Here is a 12259-nt window from a genome sequence, read left to right on the forward strand (position 1 = left end):
TGACTATTAGCTTGGCTCCTAACTATTGTTTTGTCACAAATATATGCATACCTTGCAACTCAGGACCCAAAGTGGCTATAAGTGCATTTAAACAGCGACCAAGGCTTTGATGGACTTCAGTATAAGCAGGAGGCACAGTCAACAACAACATAAGAACAAGAGAGAGGGTAGGTTCCACATGCACATGATACAAAGGACCAGCGGAATCAATGATCAGTGACAGAGAATGCAGTGCCCAGGTCTGTAAAATACCAAAAATGTAGTGTTGTCACACAAAGACCAGACACAAAACATGTGTATGGGGATGAAAGCAAACATGAAATAATTTGCCAAGTATGATAAAAAAACAAAGTTATGTGTAAAATAAGAGCATTTCAGTGAAATGGTGAGGAGTAATATACCAACAATTCAGTACAATATGTACGATATACACACAGAGTAAAACAATCTAGACAACTTTCTTACCTCCCTCAGCAATAAAACAGCCCACCTATCCAAATCTGAAAGGGGCTCTACTCTGCACATATCATCTTCTTTCAGTGTACTCACACCTGCCTAAGAGTTGGCAGAAGTGGAGAAGTGAGAGACAAGAGAATGGGTGAGTCTGTTACAGTGGCAATTTTATCACTGTAAACTCAAGGAATAAATACGGTTCTTGGTTGTCTGGGCTTGGAACTTCTAGCACATGTTGCTTTTCTTCTCTCCCTACTTGGAAAGAGGTGAGTAAAGAGAACAGAAGAACGAGAAGGAAGGATAGTTCACCAGAAACTTTGAACAGGTCCCAGATGATTGACTCTTGATTATCACTTGTGATTAGGCTGTCTATCATCAATTCAGTACCAAATAAGTACTAGAACAACAAAAACATGTTAAAAGTCCAAATAATACTTTGCCAATATATATTTTGGATAAGAAGACACTCCTTCTGTCTTAGCCATTTATCATCGTCATCATCGTCATCGTCATCATCGTCATCATCTGCAATACAAACCTGTACTTCAGGTGAAGTGCTATCCTGAGATAAAGTAGAAAGTATTCCAACACATGCAGTAAGATGATGAGTGGAGCTGATTCCTCCCATGTACTTATAGAGAGATCCCAGAGCCAAAGAATGTCCTGTTCTTGATATGACATCTTTTGCAGATTTTAGCCTAAGAATTATAAGAAAACTGGATTAAAAGGACAATTATAATTATGAAGTTTAGTATTATAGAAGTCTACCAAGAACTTACTGACCAGCCTTCCTCTCACATCCAATACCCTCTAAGTATGTTAGGATTATAAAGCTTAACAGGATGCTAAGAACTGTAGTGCTAACGCATCCTTGAAGACACCAGAGTTGGGAAGATATTACAGAGTCACAACTTAATATTTAGGCCTTAAAGATGAAAAAGGGGAGAACAATGGAAGAACAATGGGACTATATTCCTATCAATCATCAACATCATCATCAATGAATCATCACACAAATGTAATGACTCTAAAGTTCTCAAGAGGAGACTAGCCTAACGAGTTTTGGCTGCTAGAGTTCTTATGACTGTCTTTGTTTATATAGCCAGGATATCTGTAAAGAGTGAGGAAGATAACCTTAATGGAGATATCCAAGATCCATTACTAGGATGATGACAGGTGAAAAATATTTCAAGTCCACAACGAACAGTGTTTGTAAGCAGCTCAGACAGACACCTTCCTAATTCATTGAAATTTAAGGAGGGAGAGGAGGTACAGCAGAATCAGATTTGCAAGATTTTGTTACTATAGTCAATCTCAAGAAAAGTAGTTTTAGCTATCCTGTGGAGCTGATTTCTTGGTCTGGTCTACCTAGCAAGGCAGACAATATCTCAACTGAACTCCATACATACTTCGATATACTTGTATAGTTTCTATACAAATTACCAACTAAAAAAAATGTAAAAAAAAAACCCTAGGTCATGAATATGTCATTAGCTAGATTTCCATTGCTGAAATGCAGATGTATAAAATTATACTGAGCTCTTGTACATATTTACTCAGAGGCAAATCCCATCAGAAATATCTTCAAAGTACTCCCTAAAAGATGTGCTCAGAATTATTGCAGACATAATGTTTTGCTGCCAGGAAAAATAAACCACCCTTTTTCATGCAATTTTAATGGCTGCTTGAACAATTCCCTAATGCATTTTTTTTTTTGCAAAGAAAGCAAGAGAAAAATACATAATTTAGAGATATATAAAAATGCTTTATTTCTTAAAAGGTGTGTGCAAATACAGGTAGTTTTATATAGCTGAAAGGGCCGCAACTAGGGGGGGGGGCAAGCAGAGCATGTGCCCTGGGCGCCGCGCTGGGCGCCGCGCCAAAATGAGCATGGGGGGGTTTTTGCCAAAATGGGTGCAGAATCCATGTTTGCCCCAGGTGACAAAGACCCCAGTTGCGGCCCTGATAGCTGATATATATTACACTAGTCGTAGTTATAATTTGTGGATTTTACTGTGTGATACATATTTTTTTATTTCAGAGAATTTCAAACAAATTTAAATTCAACTGCTAAGTTACTGACGTATATTTTCCTGACATGAATTCTGAAGAACTTTACATTTACTAAATTGATATCTATGGATGTTTGGTGTAAGTGCTAATGAAGGTGAGAAGCAGAGATTCTCAGCTGTCAGAGAATCATTACGTAAATATGGAATGAACATTTCCGACACTTAAGGCTGGCAGAAGTGATAGAGGGGCAGAAGAGGAAAGCAACAAGGAGAACTAGGTGTATGAAAGAATAGTGCAGCGAAGCACCCTTTCTACAGCAAAGAGGGTGACTTGAGGGAAAGGAAAGTTGAGTTGATCCGATGTGGGTACGACTGCCTGCTGAGCCAACAGCTCTATCCCATGGTCACTTTGGGAACAAATTATTTCAGTGACAGAACACAAGTTTGACATGCAGAAGACGCAGGTTCATTTCCCAGCTCTGATATAAAGGGCTAGGAGAGTCTCCTACAGTATCTGAAAATCTGACAAACTGCTGTCAATGCAGAAACTAAATCTCTGGTGAAGACAATATGGGCTGGGTACAGTGACTGCTCTTGTATTTGCACATCAAACCAAATGAAATTTAACAAACCACTCAAGATTCAACTCCACCGTCTGAATCAAAAACCATAATACCAGTACAGTATGTGGTCTACTGTAATAATTAGTAGATAATATAGACCCACATTAAAAGTGTTAATATAATAGAAGCTGTAGCACATATCACATAGAACACTGAAAAACTTGAGAATGGAAGCTAACATATCTAGCATTGGAATTTCAAAAAAATCTACACAGTAGCTTTCTTACTAAAAGATAATTATTTCTAAGCCAATAGCCCAGCTCAAGCAATACAAAAAAGCACTCACCTCAGTGAACAACCTCTCCCATTTGCTAAAACATCAGCGAAGAGTCTGTCATTTGCAAATACAGTGAGATTACACAATGGAGGCCTTCTTATATGCAGATGAAAGACAGCAAATCATGCTGCATTCACAGACAATTGACTTTTCACTGATGTCATAGTACATCAACGGAAGGGGCTTTTCAACCTTGGTCTGCTGGAGAATTCTTCCCCTTTTTTGGTATTATATGAGTGGCCTAAAATCCCCCCAAATACAAATTTCTATGAAATACAGTAATGAAAGTGTCATTCTTAAGCCTTGCCATATATGCAGAAAATTCTTAAACCGTTAATATAGTTAGAAACATTGGTTATCACTCTTTCCTGAGGAACTGCAAATCAACAGGAACAGGAACAGGAATAAAGTCATATAAGGGTAGGCAACCTTTTTCGGACCAGTGGAGAATCCCTACAATCTCAGCCTACATTTCTCTCTCTCCCTGTCTTTGGCAGCTGGGTACATTTCTAAATAAAGCATTAGACTATGTGTAGATCTACTAGCATTCTTGATGCTAAAATACTAGATGTTTGCTTTGCTGCATCAGCTCCTTAAATACCTTTCTTTTTTTAAATTAGAAAAATATTTTCAAAATTTAAGTCAGGTGAGGCAAGGAATCTGGTGAACTCCATGGCAGGTACAGAAAGCAATGCCTATTCTTGATATAGTACAATAAAACCATATTACGAGAAATTGCTTACTTGTCAAAGCTAATTTGTGCCAATCCAGCAGTGAAGTTATTATCAGCTACCACCTGTGCGAGTCTGGCTAGGGTTTCAGCAGCAGAACATCTCAGAAGTGGACTGCTACTTTCCAAGGCACTTATGATCAAGCTCAAGGTGCAGCTCTGGATTTCTTCAGAACCTAAATTTCCCTTATGGCTAGCCAAGTGCTAGAATAAAAGAGTTTATAAACAACATCATTACTGAACAGTAAATATTTTCCTACCTTCAACAGACATTTAAATATGACAGGAAATGAAAATCAATATACTTTTTGTTATATTTCTATTCTGCCCAAGAACCAAAACTCTTAGGGCAGCTCAAAACTTAAAGTTTAAAAGCATAAACATTATAAAAAAGAGCCATAAAAATCTTTTAAAGAAGTCAGTATAGTTATGTAATAGATTCAAAGTAAAACCTGTCTTGGGAAGATTTTAAAAGGACATCTAAAACTACTACTGTTTTATACAGAACTCTAGGGAGATAACATGAACTCCGCTTATTATTATTCTGTTGTTCTTCTCTATTAAATAAGCTCCCTAATAACTAAAAGTATGTGCACAAATATTTTAAGTCTATAGGAAAATTAATTCTTCAGTTATCACTGGGAAGATAAAATCACTAGTAGATTGCCATACAGGTAGTCCTTGACTTATGACCACAATAGGGACTGGAAAATTTGTCATTAAGTGGTGCAGTTGTCAAGCAAATCACCATGATAGTTAAGTGAATCACATGGTTTCCCATTGATTTTGCTTGTTGGAAGCAGGCTGGGAAGGTTGCAAATGTGACCCCAGGATGCCATGACTGTTCTAAATACATGCCAGTTGCCAAGTGCCCGAATTTTGATCATGTGTCCGCAGGGATGCTGTGATGGTCATCAGTGCGAGGACTGGCTGCAAGTCACTTTTCCCAGTGCCACTGTAACTTCGAACGGTAGCTAAACAAGTGGTCGTAAGTCGAGGACTACCTCTATAGGTTTATAATTTCCTCTTTGATTCTAGATGCCAAATGTTGTTGTCAATCTAAAGTATCTACAGATACATGAATATTGCCTTCTTTAGGCTTTCTAAACCATAAAACAAAGTGCTATCCTCTGTTGCCTCAGATTTTTCTGTTCTAGTCCAACAAATGGCTATTCTACATCAGTATTATTTATTTAAATTTTCAATCACTTTTTTACCCTAAGGATCCAAGACTGGCATATTATTATAAAAAGACAACTATCATATAATAGCAGAAAATAGAACTGCAAACTAAGATTTATTAAGGAGAGAAGATATAAGCGGTTTGTATTGCTACACTAAATTATTGTTTAACATAAAACGCTTAAGCATGAAAAAGTCAGTGAAACCATAAACATGGATCCATTGCCCTCACTCCCTCTCCCTTGTAGTTAAGAGGTTTGCAGAAGTTTGTATCATTAACCAAAAGGAATAGTACTTTATTATATCATGTGAAGCAATACACCGTGAAAACTATGATTAAAATCAAAGCAAGACAACTTCAAATTATTTATTAATATAGTATGTTGAACTAATACTTAGTACTTCTTTCAGGTGACCTTAAAATCTATGGTGAACTAAAAGCAGCAGCTTTTAGGGAGCAGAGAATGTGTTGACCCTTGGCATGATGCACGTTATATTAAACCAAGGCTGCATTCATCTATAATGCTAAGCCATAAAGGGTGGTTCACCTTTTATTGAAAAGCAAACAAGCATTATGGCTTAGTGTTATGTATGGAAGTAAACACTTTGGAAAATGAAACAGATCATCATCTAGCCACAGAGGGCATCCAACAGACTCAACTTCGGAAGAGCAACAAATAGCAGTTTCCATTTATCTAATTATTTTCTAAATTACATCTTTTTTTCAGTAATAGATAATATGGGCAATAAGTTTCAGTAGTAATTTCAAGGAAACCAAGGCAGCAAACTTAAGTTTTCAGATTCTCTTTAAATACGTTAGATATCATCAATGTTGGGTAAAAAACCCAACTTTCATGATAAACAGAAGAGAAACTCTTACCTTTAGAACATTGCAAATTGCTGATATGATGTTTTGCTGTACTATCTGCTGCCGTGATCCTTTGGTTTGTTTTATGGATGCCAATAATTGTTCCAGCACTTGCAGCCTTAAACACACAGAGTGAAGAGGAAATGGTATAACGAGCCTCTCTCCTGTTTCGCATAAAGCTACTATAGTACATATAGCACAGCTGAGCAATATTCTTTATTGTTAAATTCTCTCTTAACATTTTGCCTATGTTCTGTTGTCAAGGCTATAGTTGCCTCTCAAAAGCATCTATGTGGGACACATATGCTTCAATGCTTTTCTTCTAATCTAGGGATTTGTAGCTTGAAGAAACTAGGAAGACCAGAGAAAAATGTCAAAGCTTTCAAATGAAAAGAAGACGTTGATAGAGTTGCATCTACAATTTCTATTTCAGATCGTATTTATGCTAAATATAAACAAAGTCTTTCTAACAATCTGTGTTTCATCTATCTTATGAGAAGAATGGTAACTGAATTCAGAGTTGCTGAGAAGATCTATGCAATAAATGCCATACGGCACTTTTCAGATTCATATTCCAACCTTTGCAAATGTAATACAATCAAATCAATTCACATAAAAGATGCAGGTCTGTTACGTTGTTTTATGCAACTCCGATATTGACAGTCCAATCACCTTTCTTAGTAGTACAATTACTGCCACCCAACACTGCTGATCAGAAGGAACCCTCCCCAGTAATATGCATACACACACCAAGTACTCTCTACAGAGGTAAATAATGTTTTTGCAGTATTCTACAGCATTTTGAATACAAATTAAGACAGACAACTCCTACCATAGTTTAGCTCATAAGGTAAAAAAGAATGTTTAGATAAAATGCATGTTTTTGATAAACAATGTATTTCCCATGAGTGCAACTAACTTGAAATTGAAATCTCATTCACACTCTTTTTACCTTTGGGTCTCTGTTACTTGTGAAAATATTACTCCAAAGAGACGGGTTGCTGCACTGATAATGGATGAAGCTGGAGATAAGGGCTTAGGCACTGAATCTCCATGCATAGCCTTCTCATAAATTGCAAATGGGTCAAACTCCAGGCTACCACCAGCTGTATTGTTAACTAAGAGCAACTGCAAAGACAGAAGAATGCAATTGTCATTGCAGGACATGGTTTTTCTCCTCTAAGTGCATAAATAACTGCTGAAATGTAGTACCTGCTCTTCAATAAATCTGTGCTCCGTCTCCTGCAGTAAGGGATCAAGTAAGGCAAATTCACAGTGGTGGGAAAAGGGTGGAAGATAAGCAGCAGAGGCAGCTGCCTGGTAATCAAGTTGAGTCAAGTCAAGCACTAGTTCTTTAAGAACAGCAGAGAAACTCCCTGTAATTTTGAAAGTAAAAGAAAATGTTTCTTTTATACATAGCTAGTACCCAAATACATTACTGCAACAGTATTTTAAGGACAAAAAATGGGTTATGTGATTTCTGATAAATGTGTTCCTTGGTGAGTCATAAAACTGAACAAGTTTAACATCTGCAGGTGAAATATTCTGTGTCAATAAAAATGAAAGGTTTTCTAAAAAGAGCAATGGAGAGTATCGCAATCAGCTGTGTTAGAAAGAAAAGCCAAAAAATGTATTTTCCCCCAGAAATTATTGCAGTAAAGCAAAACTTCTCTTGAATACAAATATAACCTAAATGAAGAAGTATTTTATTTTTGTGTATTTATTAAAAATAGATCTGTCAGTACATCAAGCAACTTTTGAAATAAATCTGATACTGAAATGTTGATAGACTCTGATGAAGCACCAGATTCAAGATTACAGATATCAAGAAAAATATTTTTTACAACTAGAATTTCTTTTCATTTACAGTGACTGGGTAGTCTATTTGAAATTAAAATGGAAAATATATTTCATGTTTCTAACTACGTAGCATTTAATAGTGAAGGGAGTATAACAAACATAAAAATGAAATGTGTTAATGGTTATACATTACTCCTCTCCCATTATAATGCCTTATAACACATGATGCCACAGGATGAGACTATACAATAGCTTTGTAAAACAGAAAACTCTTCTCTCAGTCATATTAGTAAGACAGAATAGTTGTATAACTTTCAATTTTTTTATTCTGCAGTTTAAACTGACCTTGGGGGACAGTATATTACCCTATGGTTAAAACAGTTGAATTGCTGTGTGGTCTAATGTCTGTTAATCAGTGTTACAGCAATACCTCTATTTCTGCATTTCACTGCACACAGAGATACAACTACAGTCTCCATGTGCAAAATAAGTATACTGAAAACAAAAAGCAGAGGAAGAACTATAAAGCAAAAAGTTCAAATGATCATTCAGGTTCTGAATTATAATGCACACAATGGATGGTCTGCTGTCATGCCTGAATTTACAAAGGCCAAGACAGCATTTCTATCCCTTCTTGAACACAGTATGGTACACTGATTTTTAAAGGCTTAACCTTTATCAAAGTATGCTTTCTCTATATATAGTCCTTTACTATCATTATGCATGGAGTTCATCTGGTACTCTGACTTCCCTAGAAGCAGGTTTTTCAAGTATGATTCTCTGTGTTAAGGCTTTTTCTTAAATACAAATTAATTATATTCCGTGTTACAATGCTTTACTTGTCCATTTGTTACTAAAACAAGACAAACTTGAACAAAGTCTTTAGACATATTTTGGGAAGCTATTCCCCAAAAAGGTACACATACCTTCGTAAGTCTTGGGAGGCAACAAAGCAAGCAGTTCATAAAGTCTTTTCCTATATGTCACTGATGATAGTTTTAAAGCACTGCCATACATTTTACTTAGCGAAGGAAGCCTTTAAAATGTTAAAGAAAATATCCTAGAGTTACAAAAGAAAAGCTATTCAACTAATTTAGAGTCAGGTATATGAGATGGGCTGCCTATATATTAAATAAATCAACAAATAACGTCAGCAATTGATTTTATACACATGGGCTATGCAGTTATGTGGACTGAGAGGGAAAAAAGGTGATTCAGAGCAAGGAAGACAATTCCTTAAAGAAGTGTCCTTTTCTGGGCTTGCTCAGCAATAGCACCTGATCCAAGACACTCATGATTTAAGGTGGTGCCAACAGATACAACATGCGCTCCATATGTGCTCCAGGTCAACTTTTGTCAGTCCTATCAGGACTAAAAAACAGACACCGTGCAGACCTAAAGGTACTTTGATTAGAACAGCTACAGTAACAGAATCTTGCATGTGCTACTTTTCCTCCCTCTTTTATCTTCATGAGAATTGGGAACCGGGGCTGTCGGAGTGTTTTCACAAACTACTTTCCTGGTCTGGGCTCAAGTTTCATTTATCCGATAGTTGCCTTGGTAGGGGATCTTCCCTCAGTCCTTCAAGGCCATCCTCTTTATTCATTATGCTTTTCCCCTTTCAGTCCAGATCACTGTGTCATCCAAATAAACCCACGCACATGACCACTGTCTTTAAAACTAAAGAGATTACAGGTAGTCCTCACTTACTGACTGCAATTGGGACCAGCAACTCCATCACTAAACAACATGGTCATAAAGTGAAATGTCATGTGTCCATGCCCAACTTACAAGTTAGTCAGTTTCAGTTGTGGTCGTTAAGCAAATAATTGGGAGTCATTGAGCGCAATGTCATGACCGTGACTTGCAACTTCCTGCCAGCTTCCCCACTGACTTTACATGTCAGAAGCCAGCTGTAAAGGTCACAAATGGCAATCAAGTGACTGTGGGACACTGCAACCGTCATAAATGCATGCTAGTTGCCAAGTGCCTGAATCAGAATCACTTGACTATGGGGATGCTGTGATGGTCCTAACTTTGAGGACAGGTTGCAAGACTCCTTTTTCAGCACCGTTATAATTTCGAACAGTTGCTGAACAAGTGGTTGGTAAGCAAGGACTACCTGTATTGTAACTTAAGTAGAACAAAACCAAAATCACTATGAATCTAAACTAGGGTTTCTTTGAGATGAGGGACCCTCACTCCAAATTACAAATAACTGATAACTGATGGCAAACCCTATACACAACATTTCCTTCAACGTAGCAAAATTTTCTTGCATTATGTGTAAGCTCCACCACAAATGTTCAGTAGTAGTTCATGCTTATTTTATTACATATGGCCCATGACCACACTGATAAAATTAATTCATCCACTGCCATCAGAGCCATCACGTTGACAAAGACAATGGCAATATATTTGTATTCTACTGGTTATGTTTTAGACTTCTGCTATTTCTTTTTATTCAATACTTTATATTACAACTATATTATAGTTTTTATTTATTTATTTATTTATTTATTAATCAAATTTAGCCACCACCCATCTCCCCAAAAAGAGGGACTCTGGGCGGTTCTTTATAATACCAAGATTAAATATAGTTTTAGTTGTAGATTTCAGTGAGATAGTGACACATAAAAGTGAACACATAGAAATGACATATAGAAGTGAACAACATTTACATACCATTCAAAAGAGACAGTAGAAAAGTCAAAAGACCAGTACACTCCCTTGCCAGCAATCAACACCCAGATATGCAAAAATCAACACTAGGATTAACACCAGATGAACAATCAAACAGCACAATACACCCTAATCAAGGAACTATTAACTCAGTCAATCAACCAAGCAGCAAACAACAGCCCAATCAAGGAACTCCCAAGGAGAGAACAACACCCCCACCAACACAAGCTGGACAAACCATGGTATATAAACTGAGAGCAAGGCCCACTCCCTTTTCCCACTGAAGATGTTGCCTAGTCTAGCAATGAAACGTCTGCAAGAAAACAACAGGGCTCAGAGAGCACCAAGGACCCCACAACATCCAAATTATATAAATTTATACTATGCTGTACTCATTCTTGTCTTCATAATATTAATCTTAATAATCTTAACAGTATCAGTATCATGGTTTTATAGTTTCCATTAGTAACTTAAATCTTAGTCAGTTATCACTGTATATAGGCTAGACTACTATCACAATGGGATGCCTGTAATTTATCACTGAATGTTATTTTATGCTGGGTGAGGATCAAAATAGAGATACTATTACTTACTGTGTTAGTAAATCAACAGCACATGGGACAGGAGGAAGCAGTCTTTGAATCACTTCATCTGTAAGGAGTCCTCCACAATAGAGAATAAAGCTTTTGATAGCTGAGAATAAAGCATATTGATTGCATATCAGTATACAGTACATGTTATTTATTTGTTTAGTCGCTTCCGACTCTTCGTGACTTCATGGACCAGCCCATGCCAGAGCTTCCTGTCGGTCAACACCCCCAGCTCCCCCAGGGATGAGTCCGTCACCTCTAGAATATCATCCATCCACCTTGCCCTTGGTTGGCCCCTCTTCCTTTTGCCCTCCACTCTCCCTAGCATCAGCATCTTCTCCAGGGTGTCCTGTCTTCTCATTATGTGGCCAAAGTATTTCAGTTTTGCCTTTAATATCATTCCCTCAAGTGAGCAGTCTGGCTTTATTTCCTGGAGGATGGACTGGTACAGTACAGTACATACACAAATCATAATACAATCTTGTGTTATAGACAGAAGTAGAAAAATTAATGAGAAGAATATAATCAATTACACTTAATTGATATATCTGGCACAGAATCTTGGGAGATGGATGGTATATAAATACATGCAATTATGAAATAAATAATTTTGTTGTACTATGGAATATAAAGGGTAGCTATTCTACATACTTAAATATGTAGTCAGATGTTCACTACTTTTCAGTCAGAAGTAGTGAAAGAGATAGATTATCTCCAATGCTTGAATAATGAATAAACACTCTGTACTGGTGGTCTAATTAATTTAACAGAGCATTCAGCCTATACTAATCGGCAAGGTTAGTACTGATTAGTAGCTAGTACCTCTCTTATTTACCAAGTGTCTACATGTAATATAGCAACAAATACAATTTTATACTTGCAACCAAATAAGCTAAAAATACTGCATATTTTAGACGTTTATGTGTAAAAAAACATGTTATGGAAAGACCTGGTCCTGGAATTGGGAAACAATGGAGGAAAAAAGACTATTCCTTACTTCTATTGCTACGACTTCTGAAAATTCAAAAAGAGTGAAAGTATG

The 12259-nt window shown here is 36.8% G+C and overlaps 1 protein-coding gene across 2 annotated transcripts in view; it reads right to left on the reverse strand.

The window, feature by feature from the left end:
• The window catches only part of HEATR5A (HEAT repeat containing 5A), a 75426-nt gene that overhangs the window by 30964 nt on the left and 32203 nt on the right, over positions 1-12259 (reverse strand). For both annotated transcript variants that reach the window (XM_063290020.1, XM_063290019.1), the window contains exons 13-20: positions 11221-11320; positions 8872-8981; positions 7358-7521; positions 7098-7273; positions 6158-6263; positions 4109-4299; positions 992-1151; positions 52-241 (exon numbers count right to left, since the gene is read on the reverse strand). In XM_063290020.1, the coding sequence (XP_063146090.1) occupies positions 52-241; positions 992-1151; positions 4109-4299; positions 6158-6263; positions 7098-7273; positions 7358-7521; positions 8872-8981; positions 11221-11320 (1197 nt within the window). The remainder of the gene's footprint in view (positions 1-51; positions 242-991; positions 1152-4108; positions 4300-6157; positions 6264-7097; positions 7274-7357; positions 7522-8871; positions 8982-11220; positions 11321-12259) is intronic.

The sequence above is a fragment of the Candoia aspera genome, chromosome 1, assembly GCF_035149785.1.
Source record: "Candoia aspera isolate rCanAsp1 chromosome 1, rCanAsp1.hap2, whole genome shotgun sequence".
Taxonomy (NCBI): Eukaryota; Metazoa; Chordata; class Lepidosauria; order Squamata; family Boidae; genus Candoia; species Candoia aspera.